A 22,309-nucleotide genomic window follows, 5' to 3' on the forward strand; every position below is an offset into this window, starting at 1 on the left:
CTGTTGTTGGAAAGAACACACAGACCTGATAACACTCTGGCTTTTGTTCATTTTAATTTTCATATTTAATGCACACATAATGGACACTTTTCAGTGAATTAGCTTATGTTCATATATGGACATTCCAGTCCGCTCTGAGGACGCTCGCAGCTTTTTCCACCACATGAACAAGCCTGATTATTTGCCCTGCCATCGCCTGCTGTACTCACTTTTCACAAGAATGAGAATCTTCTGTTTGCATGCAAATTCAGTAGCTGTAGTCACATGTTTGTAACAAACTAAATAGGCTGTATGTGTGCGCAAGTTCAATGAATATTGAGATAGAGTGAAAGAGGAGAGAGAAGAGGGAGCGTTGTGATGGCATACACAGGATTTATGGTGGTTTTCTGAACAGATCTGATGTTTTATTTAACAAATGTGAAAGGAAGGATTTGTAGTTCTGCCGCCTGGTTGAGTCTGATAGTGAGGATGATTGGACAGTCCTGTACATGCACCCTCTCCTCTTCTCTCGTCTTCTCTCTGACCACTCCCTCTACACTTTTCCATTGGACTCTGCAAACACAGCCAACAACTGATTGGCTGCAGGGGGAATTCTGAGGCCTAGTTAATTATGCTAAGCCCAGAAACTGATAAGGAGACGGGTTTAAAAATTTAAAAACCTCTGGAAACACGCACACACACACAGAAGAGGAATGTTTAAAGAAAGACCTTTAAGAAAACATGAGATGATTTTGCCAGAGTAAGCAGAGATTGGAAGAGCAGAAGGAGAAAATAAGCTCCTCATTTTCTCTCATAAATCTCAGCCTCTGTCCAATGTTTCATTGTTTCTGTCTCCCTTTTTTTAATCGCAAATAGTATTATAAATATCATAAGAAGAATTCCACTACATTATCTGGATGCTGGTCCTTTCCTCCTCCCCCAACTACTCAGCTCCCAGTTCTTCCTCTGTTGCTGGTACGCTGCTGGCCTTTCCCCTCTCTTGTTAGCTGATGTCTGTGGGCGGATAACACTGCTTCACTGATCCACAACTCATGAACACACCACTCATCTTCTTTTATCCTTTTTTTTCATCTCTGCCCAAAACTATATCTGTTCCAGATAATTTCTGCAGAACAACAACGTGCAATTTCTGCCCAGTGTTTTTCTTTATGATCAACAACCATTGAATTTATGAGCTGTTGCTTTAAAGGATATTCCCTGAACTCTTATCACATTTGTTAAAGCTGAGACTTGGCAAGTTTCTTTTATATTTATTTTCTTTTATTTTGATTGTTTTTTTGTAGCTTTTAGGTCACATGAGGGAACAGTTTATGCTTTATTATTTTGTGCCATGCTGGCAGCCTCCAAAACTGCAGTAATAGTCTAAAACTGCCTCTGCTGTCCTGCAAAAACACAAAACTATGAGGACTTGGCAATGCAGCTCTGCCTGCCAGAGGTCCAGCTGCACTCCTGCAAAATACTGAACAAAATCAAAAATTAAAATTAAAATAAAAAAATAAATGTGTGTTGTGACAACCGCTGTGCTAATACATGCTGCTGAGGTGAGTTCTCCAAATTAATTATTACTATTATCTCTGCACTGTGAATGTATGGGTCAAAACTTGCTAAAAAAAAGAGCAACAAAGGCTGCTAACAGCATCAAGTTTTTTTTGCATTTCCTGTGTCCTAAACAGCTTCCAGAAAATGCATCAGAGGTAATAATAAAGAAGGAAGGAACAAGATTGTTCATCGTTAGACATTGCAATTTCAGGTAATTGTATTTTTGAACTATTTTGTGAAACATTTTTGAGAGAGAGAGAGAGAGAGAGAGGTGGGATGAAGCAACACAGGAGGGGGACAGGGGAGAGATCGAGTGGGAGTATAATTAACTCCATGGTCTGGCTCTCTGCAGGCCTGCGGCATACTGCTCTGAAATGCTGATTCAGTACACAGATAGACAGAATAGCACAGAGGGGAGAAAGGGTGAGGAGAGGGATGCAATAAGAGAGAGAGAGGCAGCATGTGTGGTGTTGCAATGAACATAACATGGAAAATTAAGCTATAGATGCTCATTGAGGTAAAAAGTCAACAAGAAAAAAGTAAATGTTGAACTAACTGCATTAACCCTGCATTCAAAATTAAGATAACAATGAATGATTCACTACAGTGTGCAAATATGTGTTTTCTGATGAGCTGTCAGTATTTAACTGCACATCAGAAACAACATTTTCAGATGCTTCAAAAAGAGGCAAACAACCCGTCAGCCTGTTTTCTGAAGAGGACAGCAGTGACACTTAGTGGTGTAACCACTACTATACCACTGCATACACATAACCTGTCTGTGCCGAGAGAAGCTGCTTAGAGCATCTGACTCTTATATTCATATTCCTTACAATTAAATATTATGGACCTCTCAAATGTAGTGTCTATCAGTGTTGAAAGCTGGGCCACTCGCAGACTGGTGAGCCACAGTTCAAAGTTGTTAGTCTGTCAGCAGGCTTTGGGGGGGCTGAGGCAGATTCCATCTATAATGCAACAAGCTGAGTGTCAGGTAAAATGAGGACAAGGACAAAACAATGGAACCATCAAATAGATGAATGGATGCATTTCTTTCCTTTAAATAAGAATGTGTTCTTCACTTATTACATTTTTGAATACATTTATTAGGCTTTTGATTGTCATCACTTTAAATGGTTTAAATTTGAGTACAGTAAAACTCTCACCCTGAAATAGTTGGACACACACAGAAATGTAAATTGTGTTTTTATTAAAGCGTTTTTAGAGCAAGACAAATACAATTGTATTCACCTCTTTTGCATTGGTGTTTAAAGGCAGATTCCTGAGAGATAAGAACATGGTAAAATCACACAAAGCCTCTCTGCATGTCCCTTTTTCTTAACTTTTATAATCATAAAAAACTCAGTTTTCCACAAAACATGAATATTCTAAAGCAACAAAAAGAACAGTATTTTTGTGATCAAATGTGGTGAGATTTATGATACAAGGCTACTTGCAGTGTAAAGTGCATTCATCTTCAAAATATGGAAGACTACGTATGTTGCTTTTTTGAACAGGACAGACGAGTTTCTGTGCATCTCCATTCAACAGTATTTATCATCTATTAACCAGCAGCAGGTGAGGTAACACTGCTGCTGTCAAAATCAAAACGGACATTTAGCCTGCAGCTGTATTCAGCTCTGCTTTTCATGAAAATGATATGAGGACACTATGCTCTAAGATCATTAAGGCAAATAACAAATAACATTGTAGTGTAAACCTACAGTTGCAGCCATATAAAAAAGAAACACATATATATATATATATATACAAGCTCTGAACAAGTATGTCCCATTAGCTTAAAATAGCTTCACCAAAGCTCTACAAGCTTAAAACATCATCCAAGCTGAGGTCTCAGTGTGTAGCACTCCATTAGAAAAGCAACAATGACAGTACATACATTCAGCCTGGCTTGTTTTCAGCTATGTAAGCTTACTTAACTCTGTGTATCTGAGGTGGGATCAGGTTGATCATCTTCAGTGAGAAAAAAGCCCCAAGACCTGAGCAGAGCAAACCTCTGAGCAGGCAGAGTGGAGAAGTAATCCTTCTGTTTCTGAGAGTATGGCTGAACAGAAGGGATGATGTCTCTATAGCTCCAGTCCTAATGATGCAAAACAGAAAGGAAATGAATCATACTATAACACTTTTTGCTTTCTAAACCCTTATTTTATTGATGTGACATATAGACTGAACAGATGATAAAAATCAGCTCAGATAAAAGTCCAGAGGACAACAAAACCTCTGATGCACAGGTGGTCTTTCATCTAAAGGTTATCTGTCTGGGGATCTTTGGTATAAAACAGTTTGATGGTGTGCATTTACTGCGCCACAGGTATTTAGGTCCTGTACCTGCCAGCGATAGTTAAAAGCCTCCAGCAGCTGTATCCTGCCCTCTCTGGAAGGCACACAGTCAGGAGGAAGCGGCTGCACCAGCTCAGGGCCCACCATCACATCTTCAAACACCAACAGAGCTCTGATGGCAAACCAGCCCCCAAACCTTGGGTGTACACAGACTCCAAACATTTTCTGTAGGAAAACAGAAAGAGATGGACAAAACTGAGCTGAGGAGACACAAAATTGAACTAGGCTGCAACCAATAACACAATTGTATAGCATTACTTTTTCGCCCCAGGGATGATCTGTGACGTCAGACTGTTGGTAGTAGAAAGATGAACCAGATACATGAGCAGCAGTCTGAGCCAAGAACTTCGGCTTCCTGCTGGGCAACAGCTCATAGTCGTACCTCACATCCACCTTCTGTCCTGGAAAACACTGCAGGGCAGGTAGACGTTTGGAAAATATTAGGAGACAATAGTTCCCCAAAACAGAGGAAGTTTCCTGGATTTCATATGTTGACATCTCACATATTATGTACAATAGTTATTACTAAATAATAACAAAAGAAACTGTAAGCCATCTAATCACCATCATCATCTGTATGTCCTCCCCCATCGCCACACATCTCTCACCTGTGAGACAGCAGAGGTGACACAGTGTCGAACACACTGGTCTATAGGGTCAGACAGATCCTTGCAGCCCCTCTGCTCCAAGAAGGGCAGAAAAGCCTGTTCAAACATGTCAGGAGTGCTAAGCAACACCACAGCCAGGCTGTCATCTGGGTAGGACAAGTGCATAGAGGGAGGCAGCACAGAGTTATACCAACCAACCTGTAAAACATGATGACGTGACACTGTCAGAGGGTCAGCCAGCAACGATTTATTTTGTTTTGAGCTATTCATATAGACTGAAGAACATATACACGTTTAATAAGCTTAATAATAAGGCTTTACTGTTCATTTAATTTCGTTTTTTAGTCTTAGACTGAAGGTAAAAAAGACAGAATTATATTTCATTGCTTTTTGTCCTTCTCGTGCTGTCAATGTTACACTTAAAATAAAGAATTTAGAGCCACTTTACCTTCAGAGGATACACTTCAAATCCTAGTTTACTTAGATATTTGTCTAATAGTCCTGTAACATTTTCCACACTGACAGTGGAGGCCGCCATTGTTGAATGGCAACGTGCAGCTTTGGATTGTGGGATATGGTGTTCTTTGGCTAACACGAAATTACGCCATAATCATAGATTTTACAGCAATTACCTGCTGTGACAAAACAACAACATAGAAAATACATTAAATGTTACCGATGAAGCGTAAAGGACGAGCCTAATCATAATATTATGACAAAAACGGCTTGATCTACTGGTAGACTTCAAAACCCAGAAGACACCGCGCTCACGTTATACGCAATCACGTTGGTATGTGGGCTCCTGGATTTAAAAGTGGAATCGCAAGGTTTACTGTGAGTAGCTTGATTAGCCAGCTAGCAAAACCGTTATGTATGTATGTATTCCTATGAAGTGTCATATTTTTAGAGGTATCCTATACATTACTAGTAGAAGCAGACAGTGTTGAATGATTTAGAGTCAGTATGATATTTGTTTCTGATTCTAAACACTGGTAAACTGGTAAGACTGGTAAAACGGTAACTGTATGCTAACAGACATTAGCTCAGATTAACAGTACGACAGTATTAACTATTTGACACTAGACTGCGTTATCATGCCGTGTATGTCTTGTTGTTTGCATTTTGCTTTGCATTGATTATAAATAAACATATGTTGAATATCACTGAGCAGGGAGGCGGTAGCTAAAGCTCAGTGAGCTCCTAGATCAGTTGCGTAGGCAGGTTACATTATCAAAAAGCCTTAACGTTCTGGCATCTCTTTCACAAGCTATTTTACCAGGTGTAGCAGCTGAGAAGCGCCACTAAAACCAGTGTAGATGCACAGGCCTGCTGTAATACAATCTGCTTCAAGGTGTCAGAGATCTTGACTCAGGTGTTACCTCACCAACCAGCCACAGACCGCGGCTAAAGTTACTGCATCACTATACTACAGAGCTTTTTGATGGAGCCATGTTGTCACTGGGTCACAGACAGATCGTGCAGGTGTGGTGACTTCCTCAAACCTCCAAAGTCGCTAGATGAGATGGGCCCTACCTATTTGTCTGACGCGCGGGATTTTATATAGATAATCACCAAATAGAACACTACATTGTGGAAATGAAAACTTGTAAACCAAAAAGAATAAACCGGGGATGAACGTGTAAAGGTGTGCGCTATGGTTCGTTAAGTTATGCTGCGTTATGTTACGATACTGCGTTGCGGTCAACAAAAACTGTGGCCACCCAGCATCCTTCTCTCCTAACCCGGTAAGTGCCCGTTTTATTGATCCCATTTGTCACCACCTACACCCACGTGACGCAAATATTCCCCATCACCGTGACAACCAACAAAGTGACAACTAACAAAACGACAAACGACTCACTACTAAACTAACACAATATATGGCTCCTACAGCAGGCATCAAGAATTAAATGAGTTATGCTGATTAATTATGCATTTGGAAATTTAATTTGGTGAATTGCTTCTTCTAGTTTAACTCGGGCATGAACTGGGACAATCAGCTCAGCTCCATCCTGTCAGATGCAGATGGCAGCGTGGCAAAGATGAGGGTGAGTAGATACAGGCACCTTTTTCTGTTTTAGAAGCAGGAAGCAGCAGAGACGTTTCATAAAAAGTTTGCTTATACTTTAGCGTTCTGTCCAAAATTATTCATAGACCATAGAAAAGCCTTAGTGACTTTGTCAAATTGACATTTTTGAGCAATCAGTAGATGGCAGTAATGCTCTATTAAACCAGTCTGTACAATCAGTAAGAGTTTGGAAAATACGCTTTGATTTTTTTATGCGTCAACAGGAGAGACTGACCTCACCAGGGAAATTCTCCAACACTGGAGATGGTGGGTGAATCAAGTTAGATTTCTAAATATGACTAAAAGGGGAATATATGGTACTGTTTCCCCTGTTTGAAGGACAGTGGTTTAAATTATTTGATGTTCTTCCAGATTTGTTTCCAGTGAGGGACAGCAGGGTTCATGACTCAGATTTGGACCCTCCTGCTCTCCCCCCTCGAGCCTCCCACCACCGACAGCTTTCCCCATCTGTCAATCCAGCTGTGCAGTGGACAGACATAGCTTCTTTCCAGTCACAACTCCAGATACAGAGCCAGGTGTGTGCACATGTGTATATGTGCCTTACATTTTTTGCTTTATATTTTGTTTGTGCCTCATTGTAGGTACATATTTTTTACACCATATATTTATTTTGTATGCTTTTTATCCTTTATTCTTAATTTATATGTTGTGGGTTTGAGAGTAACGTAATTTCAATTCTCTGTATGTCCAGTATGTATGGCAGTATTGACAAAAAGCTCTGACTTTGTCTACTCCCTGTATGTTTTCAAGGCCATTGAATCCCTCACCCAGAAACTCCATGATATGGAAAAGGAAAGAGAGTCCCAACAGTGTCATATTCAGACACTGCAAGGTAACCTTAAAGTGCTTTATTGCATTCATATTGTGTTACATTATCCATTCATGAGCACAGCAACATCTGACTCCTATAATTGTGTATTAGAAGAAATGGTCTCTTATCAGATTCAACACTGTTTAGTGTGCTCACACCCAAACTACAATACAAATAAAAGTCACAACAAAAATACACTGGCTGTGAGTGGGATGCACGTAGCATATCAACACATAGAGTATGTGGGCTGTAGTTGATAAACCTGTGATTTTGGTTTGTTTGGTTGTCAAATGCAATTTAATTTTACAAAAACAGTAGCAGGCCTTCCATGCTCCCCTTTCTTGCTTACAGTCTGTTGTGTCACTCTTTGCTGAACCAAAACACAAATCAGAAAAGGGACATCACTTTCTTCATAAACACACAAAGAGCTGAACTGTAGCATAAACTTCTTCTCTCTGAATGGGTTTAAAGATGACTTTGCTGTTCAGGTTTTTTTCTGTTTCTACTTGGCATTAACTGCATCCTTGACATAAATTTCTCTGTTTAAATTCCACAGAGCATGGCTTCATTGTTCTTAGGGAAAACATGGAAAATTGGTTTGTTTGTGTCGGCATTAAATACAGTGTGATCCACTGCATTTGTTTGTATTGGGGATATTTAGGAGTTTAAAATACAAGTGGTAGCAAACAGCAGCAAAGCAAACGAATTTAAAGGAAAATTCAGCTTTCTGAACTATCATTTGGAAAGGAATGAAACCTGGCCTCATTTATTTATTGTGTTAACCTCTTATTTATTTACATTAATTACACTTATATCCCTTAGAAGGTTGTTTCACCACTGTCCCAGTACTGTGCACATGTAGTCTTCCACCTTCTCAGCTCACTATCTACTTCTGTAATGTAGAAAAAGCTAAGTGCACTCAACTAGACAGAACTCATTCATAATTAACGCTATTGATAAATTATTTTGATTCCTCCATGAAGCTGCAAAATAAGAAACGATTCACTCCTCATAGTAATTTTTCCTTTTTTGCAGAGGAGGTTCACGGGCTGCGTGAGGAGCTGAGGGACAGGGAAAGAGATCGGGAGCAGTTGAGGGGGGGGCAAAGTCCAGGAGCAGAGAGAAGGATGGAGCTGTGGAGGAAAGAGGTCGGACGTGAGCTGAGCAGTCTGCGAGGACACATTAACCGAGCCACGTCGCTAGGCAACCTTGAGGAGAGGTGCGTTTGGGGTGGAGCTGCAGACTGCTGATGGGTCTAGCTAGCCCAAGATTGATATGAAAATATCTTACATTTGCAACTGCAAACTTGTTTTGGTGCCTTTCTTAGTTGGAGAAGAACACACGGTCATCACAGCATTTTGTGTCTTTTTGCTCAGTTTTAGCTCAAAGCTCCGTCGAGAAGAGCTGGAACACCTGCGCAGAGAGCTGGATCAACTGAAAACACAGCTAAGTGAGTCATACACATCAGACATTGTCTGTGCAGGACTGCACGTGCCAGTGCTGGCTTGTATAAGATCGGCAAGCATGATCTTGTTCCAAACCTTCAGGTTTGTCTTTTCCCCTTGACAGGGAGACAGGAGGAGGACATTTTTCTCCAGCAGACAGAGGCCAGGGAGACAAGAAGACAGTACGAACGCAGCTGCAAGGTTTACACACATTGAATGGCTCGGGTGGTGTTTGCTTGTGGATTTGTATTGTTTCAGATTCTTAACCTTTCCTTTGTGCCTTTGTTCAGACCCTGGAGGAGCTGACAGACAGCTACAGGACTCACAGCAGTGATCTGACAAAGATTCTGTCTGAGTATTCTCACACACAGCAAGAGGTCCGCCATATCAGGTATGTGTGAGAGTAGGTGGGTGTGTCTAGGGTTTATGTCTTTTTTTCAGTTGATATAATGTTGTATATAATCTCTTACAACAGAACAACTGTGTCAGAACTGAAGGATGAGGTCAGGAGACTCATTCTCCGAGAACATGAACAAAAACCTTTGCTGTCAGCACACTCGTCAGGTTAGTGTTTCCCCCTTTCCTTCTCTGTCATACAAACATGGTTATTGGACAAAACCTATAACTATCTTCTCTTTAATTCAGCAGCATCACCACTCCCACTCTATAAAAGCCAGAGCAGGAGGGTCAGAGCTGAAGTGACAGAGTCTGACTCGGAGGACTTCAGCCCAACTCCAAGCCTAGGAGACATCAGCTCAGATGATCTGTCATGGCTGGAAGACAAAGATTCTGGTATGAATTTATAGCCTCTGAATGAAACATGCACCCAAACATGTGCAGCGTGATGAGTCACAATACCATGTTTTGCCATTATATCATTTTCCCAAGCCTTCTATCCACCTACACATACAGCAACACAGTCATTTTTGGACAGTTGGATCACACACTCTTAACCAACAGAAAACGCTGTGCAGTGTGCCAGATGGGTACAATCTGACGACGTTTTTTTTTTGTAAGATTTGTCCCAGTAGGTCTGACTCACTGAATGACCACTACAACAGTGTTTCCAAACCTTTATTTAGCCACAGCACATATTTTACATTTAAATAATCCCACGGTACATCACATCACACAGACAAATCCGTTCACTTATCTAACTCTAGGAGGTGTTTCATCATCTCTGATGATCTAGCACACTGGTTGGGAAACACTACACTAAACTATGTCTGCCAAAATATGTCTGTGTATGCCATTTTAGCATACAGTTGATAAAAGAACAGGAACATTTTAGGAAATATCATTAATTGTCTCGGACTATGAAGCAGGATTTGGGGTTAGTGAAGTAACTTTTGGCATAATCCAGGTTTGTTTGGTCACATTTGAGATCACATAGCCACACATGAGCACTACATGCTCATGTTGCCAATAACCTTTCTTGGGAAAAATGGCGTCATCATTAGGAGAAAATACCATTGACCTCAGAAGTCACTGCATCCATCCAAGAAATGACACAGCACTAAAATTCTTTTAAAACCTCAACTAGTCATTTCACACCTATTTTCTTCTATGACTTCAACACATTAGATATGTCTGGTTAGCAGTTTCCAGTCTGTATACTAAGCTAATCATGTCCTAGCTGTAGCTTTATGTCTTTTATCTTCTCATTTAATTCTTAAGAAGCAGAAGAAGTGATTTCTGAAAATGCCAAACTGTTTTATTCTATCTCTTATCACAAGAGGAAACTTGACAATGAAAGTGAGGAACAGGTGTAAAAGAGACAGGATTGAATTAAAAACTCAGCTCTAAAATACAGCCTGTTGTCATACAGCACGACTGTGAGCAGGTCTGTGGTCCTGTTGTGTGCTTCCATCTGCAGATAAAACACTAAAGCTCTCATTTCCTCTTTAAGAGTGTCTGTGAAGCCAGTCCTTGCTGGATAAATGTGGTACCCTGTATGTGTGCCTGTGTGAGCTCATGCACTGCTCACCCCTGAGACTTACTGTAACAGAAGGTTGATGTTCCCGGAAGAACAGAGATTACAATCTCTGCTCTAAATGTTTCCCAGAGTGATTTGGACCCATGAAGCCAAGATAATTTGCCCATTGTATCCACACGCACATGCATGCACGCTCATACTTGCAGACAGTTGTTATGGGAAAACATTTGAATGCCTTCCAAACTTTATCCCACGTATTAGCACAGCAAACAGGCACTCAGTCACTTACCTACACAAATTAACGGCTACTTCTCTGCTTTTTCTGTCTGTCAGCTCCTCAGCAGAAACCACGAGTACGTCTGAGCGTTCAGTCCAGGAGGAGTGACTTTGCTGGTGCAGGATCAGATCTGGAGGATGATGATAATGAAGGCGATGATCTTCTTGATGACGACGACGTGGATCCAGATTTAGGATCTGACCTAAGTCTTAATGACCTCTGACCTTTTTATACATTGAAGGTCTTGGAAAAGGTGAAGACATTCAACAACAAAAAGAATACACTACCTGATTAGATGAATACTTCTAAGATCTGTTTGACATACATCTCTGTTATACATACACACCAGAACTCTAAAAATAGAAAACAGCTAAGATAACAAGCTAACAACCATATGGCTTTTTTTCCTTTGTGATCCCAAGAGAAGGGGAAAGAAAACAAAGGATGGCAAACAGGAGACTTCTGGCTTAGCAACACTGGCTTATTATACACACATTGAGTAGTTAAGTCATTCTACTTAGTGTTACTATTGTTGCTTGACAGAACTGTTTGCATATTATATGTTATACATACATTTTGTCTTTCCTTTTGGGGAAACTTTACCAGGGGGAATTATTTAAGGCAGTTTTAAGAGTTAAGGCAGTTAAGAAGACAAGAAGGATTGGACTGGTTCAGTTTTTAATCAGTGTTTAAACTGTCGGGTACCTCTCTTGTACTTAAATCACCCAGTAGGTGCCACCCCTTTGATTATCAGTTTCACTGTGGGTTTCTTGTTTTTGCTCTTCTCTTAGGTTGAGAAAATTGTACAAGGGATTGGGCGAGATAAGTTTACAAATTGTTTAGCCAAAAACCAAAAAGAAAACCAAAAAAAAACACTTAAAAAAACTTTTTAAATTGTAGAAACATTATCAGATGCTGTATGAGGGGACGGGACAATCACACTTTTGAGCTAAAGAAAGGATGATACTGCATCGTTCAGCTTGATGGATGCATGTGTTGCTGCCGGAGAGTCCCTGATGTGTCTGCGGATCACTTTGATGCACTGGAGCCACATTTCTGTAAAGTGGAGCATCTGATGAGACACCTGTCAGTGCCATCACTCCAATTATATCTTGTGGTCTCAGGTCTGTTTGTGAGGCCCCCTCCGATTGTTTTAATGAGTATTTAGCTCTGGGCAATGTGTCTTTGTGCTCATGTTTTCATGTCAAACCATTTTTAATTCAGCTTCAGGTGGCCCTAACACCTGCTGCCATGTATTGTTCAGAGGGTGTTAACTATAACCTGACGAGCCAGATGGTTTGTTACACATAACCATCTGGAGAGTATTCCTTATAAACCGATTTTCAAGATATGCTTGCCAGGTGATTGGATGAAACATGTGCCAGCATAAGCTAACCTCAACCAATCAAATTGCTTCTGGCAGTTCTCACTGTCTTCACACTTAAAACGTGCCCAAAGCTGTCAGCAGTACAAGATGCTGGTTGCTCTAAACCGTTTTTTGCCTAGAGAAATTTGCTGTGGCCCTGAAACTTTTAACCAGGTTTTGTTAATTGGAGTTTCACTTTTTGAAGCACAATGGACATCAGGAATCAGGAACCTTTCTTACAAGCACGCGTTGTTTGGCGTTGTATGTTTTATGTTAATATAAAATAAAAAGGAACAGATGCCGCCTGAGGATTACTGTTTATCAAAGCATTGTTTCCCACTCTTTATGTTGTGGTATCTGCCACAGCTCTCTTTCTTTAAATAGTATGCTGTAACTGTCTCCACATGTACAGACTGATAGGACGCTGGGAAGAAACAGGCAAAATAAACAACACAACTCCTTTCATGATTGTAGAGGGTTTGTGCCAACAAAGTGGTTCTTTTGTAACGTCCTTTATTTCTCATTGTGAGTGACACAAAGAATATAATGTTTTAATTGTTACCATGCCCTCTGCTCACATGTTGCCGCACTGCTGATGAAAAATTATGGGTCCTGCCAAAAGCACTGTGATTGGTCTGCTTAAACCACAAGGTTTGGTCCTGACACAGTATAGTTAAATTAAAGTGATATTTATTTGTTTAACTACAAACAGATTAAGCCTGATGAATGGTTTTATCACTGTGTGTTTTGTAATAAATCAGGTATAAAGTCCTGCTGATTATGACTACAGTATAAGGTTTCTGTACATAATGGATGTTTAATGTTTTTTTTTTTTTATCCGGCACCTTTAAGTCCAGAGGGAGTCTGATGTGGGATGGGGTTTTGATTCATCTCCAGCAGAAGGTAATGGTAAAGAGCAACCGAAAGCCATTAACAGTATCACGGCACCAATCCCCCTCCACCTACACTGTGATCTCCATACACACACAACCCTTTGTGTCATCACGTCTTGACATGAATCACACTGAGCCTGCCTTGGTGTCAAGCTGTTCAATATTTCAGCTTCCAGACGTCATACCGCAGTGCAGAGCCACAGGGAGCTGACAGGCAGGTTAGAGGTTCAGTGGGGGGTGCATATGTGGAGGGTGAGGTGGCAGAATTTACCACACACATACACACACACATCATCATCCACCTCATCTAACAAGATACATTGTCTCGCCCTTCTATAGTGAGCAATAAAAGACCTCTTTTATACAGCAAATGGTGCAGAGCATAATAGTTTAACAAACCTCTTTTAACTCGCTGTCCTTGTATGGCTGCTGATATTGTGCTTAGAGATGTTTAATGAAGAAAAAGGCTCATCTGTGTGTTATTTTGGCCACATAGTTGCTGATGAATCAGACCTTTTTACTGCTGTTTTATGGCATTTGCCAAGTATTGTGCAGTGGTGGTGCTGCAGTAGAGTAGCGCATTGATTCATTCACTGACGATCTGTAAAAGAAATGTGTTGTGTTTTGTCTGCAACAATAAAAGTCTGTGTCACAGCACAGCCAACTTCTACAGATCTGTGTTTGTTGTTGTGTTTTGTTGGTGCAGAGGCCAAATGTTGTTTACAACAGAGCTCTGAAATGCAGAGGATGGTTTCAAAATACCTTTAATCATAAATCATCAACAATCCACATCTGGCAGCAAAGCCTCAGTATGTATTCAGCCTTCTGTACTTGACAGTTTTCAACACTTTGTAAGGAAATGATGAATGAATGAATGATTCACTATGACCCTCACAGACATAGTTTAGACATGTTAGACAGCAACCTCTACTAATAACTAGTCACCAAATAAGGGGGTAACTTTTATAGCCATGTCTTAAAATATATGTCGAATATTTGGCTTATTCCATTACTGAGACACTTATGCGTCATTCTAAGAGGAGCTGTGTGGGTGAATCTGTTGTCCTACCTTCCTGCACATTTGCAGAACAAGTTTACAGCCTGGCTGATAGACAATATAATCAATGGGATATTTGTGAGCTTCATTCATTCAACATATGTAATATGTCTGCCTGGTGAATGCTAAAGCAGTAAGAAGAAGAGTTTCATGAAGACATGCATGATGCAACCATCAGTAGTATTTACAACGCACAGGACAATGCTGACATTATGTGGAAAGGCCAATGGCCAACTTCAGTTTGCAGCTGTCATTGTGTAAAGGAGTGCCTAACGGTTAACCCCCTGAAGGCTAACCCTTCAAATGTAGGCAAGTCAGAGCAGCTACCTGGCCCTGAGTGTGTGTTGTTTTTAAAACGAGAATCACACAAAGCACTGGAAAGGACTGGGTGACTGGTAAATTTGGAAGTTTGTTTGGAATAGAGTACACAATAAGAGCTTTTCCAAGGCACTCTCCTGAACTCAAAACTACCAGGAAAGAAACAAAAAAGACACATATAAAATTCAGACCTAAAGGCAGCAGGACTTTAAGAAAGAAACTTAACCATCACACACACACACTGTACCTCCCTAACAGACTCGCACACACGCACCCTTGCAAATGCACACAATGCATACACATTTTTCTCATACACAAAAATATTCATTTTTTTTCTCCACTCCTGAAAAAGTAAAGTGCAACCTTGTTAACACTATAATCAGGCTGTTTGATTTCTTTTCTCCGGCCATTTATTATGATCCCAAAAAGATGGCTGAACAAGGGCCCAATTTGTAATTACTGACACCAGAATAGGCTTTTTTCCCCCAAAGGGACCCATCATAGGTACTGTCTTCATTGTCCATTGCAGTTTTGATCATGTCCTTCTCTCCATAATCTGGTTAAATGAAAGCAATCCAGTAATGTGCTTACATCTATCCAGGGTTGTTTCTGTGTGGCGCACCTTGAAGAAGAGAGACCAGGTCCAACAACCATAACGGCCTGAGTCTGGATTGGATGAGGGTGTTTGGGCGCCTTCTGTGCTTTTATCAGTAGCTATACATGGACAGGGGTGTGTCTTCCATAATATCATCCTACACAGGAGGAATGGAAAAACAATGCAGATTATTAGTGTCCTATCCACAAACAACCACAGACTGGTTAATAATATTACTTGTAAACATAAAGCCAGTTAGCCACGTTGCCTAGCATAAAGGTGAGAAATACAGGGAAACATTTAGGCTGATGCTCCAAATCCACTAACAAGCAGGGGTGTCTTTAAGGGGCAGCTCGCAGTCCGTCTTAATACCCAAAACCACCCCACGAAACATTCAAACCCCTTTCCAACAACACCCACAGCAAAAACTAGCTCCTATACCTGCTTCACAATAAAAGCATATATAGTCACTGACAGTTATGGCAAGTACACATTCAATCACAAAAGGTGCTATTAGGTAGACAGAAGAGTTTGGTCTTAGGTTGCCTTAGATTTACCACTTAAATTACCTAGAGACAGTCAAAGTCAAGAAGTATATTTCTAGTCACATTTTTTTGGCTGTAGCAGCAGCTATATCACATGTGTGGTTAATGGGAGATGACAGGGTTAATATTTTAACTGAGACAGCATCAGCGTCGCTCAGATGTCACAGGAGCGCGCTCACCATGGGTAGATCCTGCAGTCGGCGGAACTCCGGTCTGTTGTCTCGTCTGCGCAGTTTGAGGAAAAGGAGCAGAGTGATGATGACAGCAGCGATGATGAAGGCTGACACCAGGCCAGCCAGGAGGGGGTCTAAAGTGGAGGACTCATGGACCATTTTAGCTAGAATAGAAACACAGGAGACACCTCAGCAGGGTAGCTCAAATAAACAAGCTGGAATGCAGTGTGTAAGATGGATTTCACTTTGACTTAACACACTGCCAGTAGCTGAGATACGGCTTGTTTTAATGCTTGTTTAACCTTGTGAACTAAATATAGACAGCATGGTGAGTGTTCATCTTGTAGCTGAGGACAGAAAAGTCAAACAAGATGGTGATGTTAAACTTGTCTGCACACTACTTCAGGTCACTGGCATCATATTCTGATTTTATTTGCATAGAACACACTGTGTTACAGTTTTCTTAATTCTCTCGGGTCATCTGGACCTTTATATGTTTGTATGTCAGTTTGTATGTTTCTGTGCAGGAGGCATAGTGTTTTTTTAAGAGCACTCCTGTATATGGATGTTGCTATGGAAGACTGTTTTGTAAACTTAGCTACTTTTTTATTTCCTTCTGGTTGAAAGTATCAACAACCACAGTGCAGCGAATGCTCCCTGTTCCTCTGGCTAATGGAAAGAGGCGAGGTGCCAAGCGCCTAATAAAACTACACAGAGTCAGACCAGAAGAGACAATTTTGGTTTTGTCTTCTTTACTAATAGCCTGATGAAGGTGCTCCTAAGACAGAAAGATAAATGTTATCTGTCCTCTGAAAGGACAGAGAAAGACACACTGCAGATGCATAAATCATTTAGCAGATAGACAGAAGGGGCAGGGAGTCAGACCGAAGAAGAAAAACAGAATTCTCGAGTCCCATGACTGCCTCTGTCCCTTTCCCAAACAAACCCATGATTGTGAAGTGCTTGGTGGTGACAGTGCTTGTATAAGATGTAAACGGGGGGGATGTGTGGTGTGTGTGTGTGTGTGTGTGTGTGTGTGTGTGTGTGTGTGTGTGTGTGTGTGTGTGTGTGTAGAAGCAAGTACTGGTTTGTGCTAGAAGACAAAGAACAACGTTGCCTTTGTTTTTAAGACAGTTCACTGCTGCCCTATCCAGGCAGTGAATAGTCAAGAACAAATTCATGTACCAGCAGAGAGTTATGCACTTACTGTCGCCCTCCACGTTGAGCTGGGATGGGTTGTCCACATGGGTTTTGGCCTGGGTGGAGGTGCTGCTTGATGGAGTGATGGTGACCATTGGGGGGAGGTTACTGGAGGTCCTGGGGTGTGCATCAAATTCTGAAGTTGCTGTCGGCGATGGAGACGTGGGAAACTGATGAGAGGAGCTGGAGGTTGAACTGGGCTGGGTGCTGGTTGTGGTAGCTAAGGTGGTGTTGGTAGTGGTGATGGTAGGGGTAGCCAGGGTGGTGATAGTAGCAGTGGTGGTGGTAACGGTGGTGGTGGGAGCAGGTGACTCAGCTGTTGATGTCGAAGTGCTGATCGTGTTTTGAGGGGGCTGGTTTGACAATGTGGTGGAGGAAGGAAGTGGAGGTACAGTGACATGTGATGTGCTGTGATTTGTTGAGGGTGACGTGGTGATTTCTGTGTTTACAGAGGAAGTGTTACTGGGGTGAGTGGTGTTAGTGGTGGACAGGGAGGTGTGAGATGTGGGGGAGTGAGTTTCATTAAGCCCTGTTTGTGATGGCAGCGGGTTCTCTTGACCTTCATTCTGTGGACCGTCAGACCCTACAGAAAAAGAAGGAAAGTTACAGTTAAAATGTTGCAGTTCTTTGAGGAAACAGTGATGTAGTAGTTAGCACTGCAGGATCTGAATCAGAGGTTCTGGCATGTTCTCCCCGTGCCTGGGTGGGCTTTGTCCAGGTACTCTGGCTTCCCCTATTTGTTGTTTGACAAACAACATTAGTTAATCTGTTCCAATTCTTCAGCTTCTGTTGTACGTTGTGTACTCTCTGCTAATTATGAAATATGAATGTTATTCATATCTACTTTTTTAGAGGTAAATGTCCGTCCAATGGCTGTGACACTTAATACCAGCAGCTTCGAAACTGTTGCTAACCACTGCATTGCTGTGGTGCTCGTGGTAAAAACTACACCTGTTACACATCAGCATGTTAGCACGGGACTGTCAGTAGAGGCATGCTGACCACCTGATGATTAGGCGTGCATTGTCTATCTGAGTACAATAAATGGAACATCTATTTACTGTATTTCTACTGTATTGCAGCAGAGGCAAGAATAATTATGCTTCGGCTGAAATAAATCACAGCATAGCTCTCTGCTACCAAAATCTTGAAAACAGTTTTTTTCTTAAAAATAAAGGTGACTGTGAATATGTTGAATATGGATCTAATGTGTGAAGCAGAGTGTGAAAGTGAGAGGTGGGAAGACTGTTTCCCTCTGTGTGTGTGTGTCCCGACGGGTTTCATTTCAACCTTTCTCACCCAGTTGTGAAAAGTCACACAGCATTTAATCACTTCTCCCTCTCTTTGATACCTAACACACTTGCCTCCTTTTCAGCTTTATACTTTTGAATGGAAAGTGTAGGCTGAATTCTCAGAGTCTGCCGGTGTGTTCTGGCTGTCACCAGTTTAACTCACTCTGTGGCCCACTCATGGATGTGGAAAACAGCGATAAGGACTTTGTTAAATATAGCTCCAAAACTCTGAGGCGCCTGCCGTTGGGCTTCCTATTAAATTCTTCTGAGGTGTGACAAACTGATAAACTGTAACATCACATCACTTTTTTGAATGTTGTTCAACTCTGACATGTCACAAAGTTACCCTTAAGAGTGAGATTTGCCTTGTTTTCAGATCTGGAGTCATTAAAACACATTTGCTCATCATTCCAAGCAAACACTGGGTAGCGGGCAGTGTGCACGCCAGTGTTACATAAATAATAATTATTAAAACTGCAACACACATTTTAGTCACTACAGTAAAGTGTAGAGGCACATAGTAATGTCAGCACACTTGTACGCATAGCTTCTAACTCACGCCTCTGGCTGTTTGTGGTTGGACCTCCATGATGGATGTTTGATTGGAAAAAAAGTGAAGTAGCTAAAATGATATCACTGAGCTTTACAGTTTAGTTATCTAAACATATATGTAACACTTTTTCCATCAGAGCATCAGTAGATTTTAGTAGGCTTTACAATTCGGTTTACAAACAACACTGGTACAAATAAATCTATTTCAAATATATATTACGCTGAAACAGTCTTTTACTTGTATTTGAGTTGTATTTGTACTGGTGCTTAAGTAAAGGGTTTTCACCACTGCTTGTTAAAACAGGCCTGGAATGTCAAAGCTGTCAGATGGCTCAACATTTTAACAAAATGAAAAGATTATGGAGAAGAAATATGAATTAATTTGTCTTATTTTGTTTTTTGTTCATCAGGTCATGTCCACTCACACTTCTCCTTTAGACAGTTGACTGTCAAACGATTGACTTTTACTCTGTGTGGGCTCAACTGCATGTCATTTTTGTTCATCTTGATTTAGGACCCTCAGTTTCTCTCTCGCTCTCGTCTTGATATCTTTAGCGCTACTGTACAAGCCTCCACTTTGGTTTCTACCTGCTTCCCACTGATGAAGACCAGAGCACTAATGTAATGTAAAGTCATTACCGCTCAGTGACACACTGTCCGGATGCCTTTCATTGCCTCCATAATCACTCACACAGCTCATCAGCAGACACCATGAGAGTGAGCAAGGAAGAAATGCAAACACACACACACACAGGAAGAGAGAGAGAGATCTGTATGAACTCTAAATGATACCAAAACAGACATGCTCATAAATAAACAGAGGTGCTTGGCTGTATAATGCTGGCCTTGTTCCCTCACGTTAGAGCTGCTCAGGTCAAATACAAATAGCAGCAGGCGATGTCTGTTTTACTGTGTGTGTGCGAATGTAGTGTAGATACATAAAGAGAGTCACTGTTTCCTCTATTGCACACACCTTTCACCAGATATTACAGGGTCTTTACTCATAATCTTTCAGGCCGATGCAGCAACTACCTGGGGAAATAGCTTTTGCTCACTTTTTGACCCCGCCACAGAGAGGAACAGCCAACTGTTTCTCTGCATGCAGATGGCTGCTGCTTCAGCACTCACCGCTGGAACTACTACAGTCCTTCAGAGAACCATGAGACTGCTCCAGTTAAAGCATGAAGCACTGTTATCCCAGCATGTGATTCTGCTATATTTAATAATATAGATCACTTTCAACTCATTTTCCCATTAAATGGAACTAAAAAGTGAAACAGCTCCGTGCATGCTGTACACAAGCTGCACATCATGCCTCCAGGCTCTGAGACTTTTCCTCTCGTGAGACTAAAGCAAGTTTCAGTGGTCAGTTATATTTACACACAAAGAAGTCGCCTCCCTAAAACTCCCTATTTTTTCATAGTTAACTATCTAAAACAAACTAGAACTTCTCATGCTTGATGGTTGTTTAAGTAAAGATATGAGAATGCTAAATGACTCTATTATCAGTGAAAAATCCTATTAAATATTAAATCACATGACGACCAAATGTCTTTTTCTGTGTAACTGAATGTAATCCACCTTTCAATTCATTGGCACTGCCATGCCACTTTAAGGACTGTTAAGGCTTGAAATCAACATGTGTGTGTGTTCTTGCGAAGGTATGTTATGCAAGTTCCCTTTTTTTGGAGCTTATTTTTATTTGAAATCATTTAAATGGTATTTATTTAGAGAGTACTTAATGAAAGTGCATGGTGCCTGAACACATACCTTACTGCTTTAAATAATAAAGCCTACCTATACAGCCCAGTCAGGCCAATCAGATGACAAAATAACAGTACGCTGCACATAATCAGCAGTGTCATCTATCACAATGTAGTTCCCTGTTCATTAAAAGCTAATAAATGTTCTCCAGTGGAGCTGTGCTATGTTCTATAGGGTGAGTTTGTTTGAGTCTGAGCAGCTGACGCCCACTAAAACCACTTCACATGACAACAGTCTAATTTTCCTTTCTCTGTGTAAGGAATCAGAAAGGGGTAGGAGTAGGATCTGTTTTTGAACAGGTAGAGACAGGCGGTGTGTTAAGAGTGACATGCAGGATGTGAGAGGTGTAAGAATGTAATGGTAGCTGAAAGAGGAAGCGCGGGGGAGGAAGGGGAAAACAGGAAGTGATGTTACAGATACAGTTCAGTTTTGTGATGCTGTTTACCAAAAGCAGAGATGTGAATGTAGGAAGGGTAATTTACATACAAGCTGTTCAGTATGAAAGAGACATGGTTTCAGTGGAGGTGTATGATGTTCCACTGCTTCTGATCTCAATAAAGTGAAACACAAAGGAGGATGAGGTCAGACAGTTACCCTCATATGTCTCTTAATGGTGTAACAAGACAACAAAGACTAACTCACCTCAGCTTTGTTAGTTTACAGCCTGACAGACTGACAAATGTGATCATCTGTAAAAGCATGTGACTGCAGGTAATATGTACACATCTCTATCACGAATGACTGTCTAATCTGGGAGGGGAAAAGCCCAAAGTGAAGGCATTTAAGGGATAAAGAAAGACCTACCATGGTCACCAGATGCCAAGTTAAGGAGAAGAAGTGCACAAAGGGCAACCCACAGTTTGGTCTCCATCCTGTCTCTATCGTCTGGCAGCACAAATCAAAATGACTGTACAACTGTAGTTTCCCTCGTTATGTTCTCACAGGATGTCCCTCTCTCTCGTTCACAGTCCGATTACACACACGGGGTAAGACGAGAAAAATCGTCTGTAGGTATAGCCTGCTGTCCTACCCACCGCAGCAGCCTGACAGTGTATGCGTGGCTGGAGGCACTGTGGGAAGAGTTACTGCGTCCTGGCAGCTCTCTCTCTCTCTCCCTCTCTCTCTCTCTCCAGAAACAGTGCCACGTGTTCCTGGTTCAAAATAGTCAGTGGGTCTGGACTCAGTACCGTGACGCGCATTCGGAAGGAAGATTGCGCCTAGAGAGCGCAGGACACATGCGAAATTACACAATAATTAGAGCGCACAACACAGTACAGCCACAGGAATGACATCAGCATCTGTGAGAGTAATATAATTCTGCTTAGATATTAGGGCTATATTTAACATTTTTACACCACAGAGGCTTTCATATTAGAAAATTAAACACAATATCTTTGCAAAGCCAGCATCAGCTATTTCTATATTTTTATTATTATAGTATATTATAGTATGAATTTAGGTGACTGTGTCGATTTTTTGAGCCTTAAACAG

General features: G+C 41.2%; 3 protein-coding genes across 5 annotated transcripts; 1 reads left to right on the forward strand and 2 right to left on the reverse strand.

Annotated features, from left to right (window-relative positions):
- Nucleotides 1-2,822: 2,822 nt before the first annotated feature.
- Nucleotides 2,823-5,052, reverse strand: mmachc (metabolism of cobalamin associated C). The gene is made up of 5 exons (XM_028403693.1): nt 4,954-5,052; nt 4,506-4,703; nt 4,156-4,308; nt 3,886-4,062; nt 2,823-3,637 (listed from the first exon to the last, which is right to left on the reverse strand). The coding sequence occupies exons 1-5, from the start codon at nt 5,041-5,043 to the stop codon at nt 3,473-3,475; spliced, it is 783 nt and encodes a 260-aa protein (XP_028259494.1). The 5' UTR covers nt 5,044-5,052; the 3' UTR covers nt 2,823-3,472.
- A 241-nt stretch (nt 5,053-5,293) lies between these two features.
- LOC114434434 (trichohyalin) lies at nt 5,294-13,835 on the forward strand. Of its 3 annotated transcripts, none has more exons than XM_028403691.1 (12): nt 5,294-5,339; nt 6,476-6,553; nt 6,798-6,840; nt 6,946-7,109; nt 7,345-7,426; nt 8,441-8,624; nt 8,782-8,855; nt 8,975-9,051; nt 9,141-9,241; nt 9,326-9,414; nt 9,496-9,642; nt 11,120-13,835. In XM_028403691.1, exons 1-12 carry the CDS (start codon nt 5,298-5,300, stop codon nt 11,284-11,286), a joined length of 1,248 nt encoding a protein of 415 aa, XP_028259492.1. In that variant the 5' UTR covers nt 5,294-5,297; the 3' UTR covers nt 11,287-13,835. The 3 variants fall into 3 exon arrangements, with proteins under 3 accessions (XP_028259492.1, XP_028259490.1, XP_028259491.1); XM_028403689.1 differs by lacking the exon at nt 5,294-5,339 and adding an exon at nt 5,503-6,250; XM_028403690.1 differs by lacking the exon at nt 5,294-5,339 and adding an exon at nt 5,503-6,250 and having other exon boundaries at nt 9,499-9,642.
- A 234-nt stretch (nt 13,836-14,069) lies between these two features.
- Nucleotides 14,070-22,032, reverse strand: LOC114434435 (cell wall protein DAN4). The gene is made up of 4 exons (XM_028403692.1): nt 21,623-22,032; nt 17,218-17,793; nt 16,017-16,174; nt 14,070-15,449 (listed from the first exon to the last, which is right to left on the reverse strand). The coding sequence occupies exons 1-4, from the start codon at nt 21,687-21,689 to the stop codon at nt 15,405-15,407; spliced, it is 846 nt and encodes a 281-aa protein (XP_028259493.1). The 5' UTR covers nt 21,690-22,032; the 3' UTR covers nt 14,070-15,404.
- Nucleotides 22,033-22,309: the final 277 nt, after the last annotated feature.

Source organism: Parambassis ranga, chromosome 4, assembly GCF_900634625.1.
Source record: "Parambassis ranga chromosome 4, fParRan2.1, whole genome shotgun sequence".
Classification (NCBI taxonomy): Eukaryota; Metazoa; Chordata; class Actinopteri; family Ambassidae; genus Parambassis; species Parambassis ranga.

What these genes read in the sequence shown, in the direction of transcription:
- mmachc (XM_028403693.1), bottom strand. Translation starts at nt 5,043, where the DNA reads ATGGCGGCCTCCACTGTCAGTGTGGAAAATGTTACAGGACTATTAGAC. An exon ending in TTGAAGTGTATCCTCTGAAG is followed by an intron (nt 4,704 to 4,953) that starts GTAAAGTGGCTC and finishes CATGTTTTACAG; the next exon opens with GTTGGTTGGTATAACTCTGT. An exon ending in TCACCTCTGCTGTCTCACAG is followed by an intron (nt 4,309 to 4,505) that starts GTGAGAGATGTG and finishes CCTGCCCTGCAG; the next exon opens with TGTTTTCCAGGACAGAAGGT.
- LOC114434434 (XM_028403689.1), top strand. Translation starts at nt 6,185, where the DNA reads ATGTTACGATACTGCGTTGCGGTCAACAAAAACTGTGGCCACCCAGCA. An exon ending in GCTGTCAGCACACTCGTCAG is followed by an intron (nt 9,415 to 9,495) that starts GTTAGTGTTTCC and finishes TCTTTAATTCAG; the next exon opens with CAGCATCACCACTCCCACTC. An exon ending in GCTGGAAGACAAAGATTCTG is followed by an intron (nt 9,643 to 11,119) that starts GTATGAATTTAT and finishes TCTGTCTGTCAG; the next exon opens with CTCCTCAGCAGAAACCACGA.
- LOC114434435 (XM_028403692.1), bottom strand. Translation starts at nt 21,689, where the DNA reads ATGGAGACCAAACTGTGGGTTGCCCTTTGTGCACTTCTTCTCCTTAAC. An exon ending in GCTCAACGTGGAGGGCGACA is followed by an intron (nt 16,175 to 17,217) that starts GTAAGTGCATAA and finishes TTTCTATTCTAG; the next exon opens with CTAAAATGGTCCATGAGTCC. An exon ending in GACTGCAGGATCTACCCATG is followed by an intron (nt 15,450 to 16,016) that starts GTGAGCGCGCTC and finishes CCTCCTGTGTAG; the next exon opens with GATGATATTATGGAAGACAC.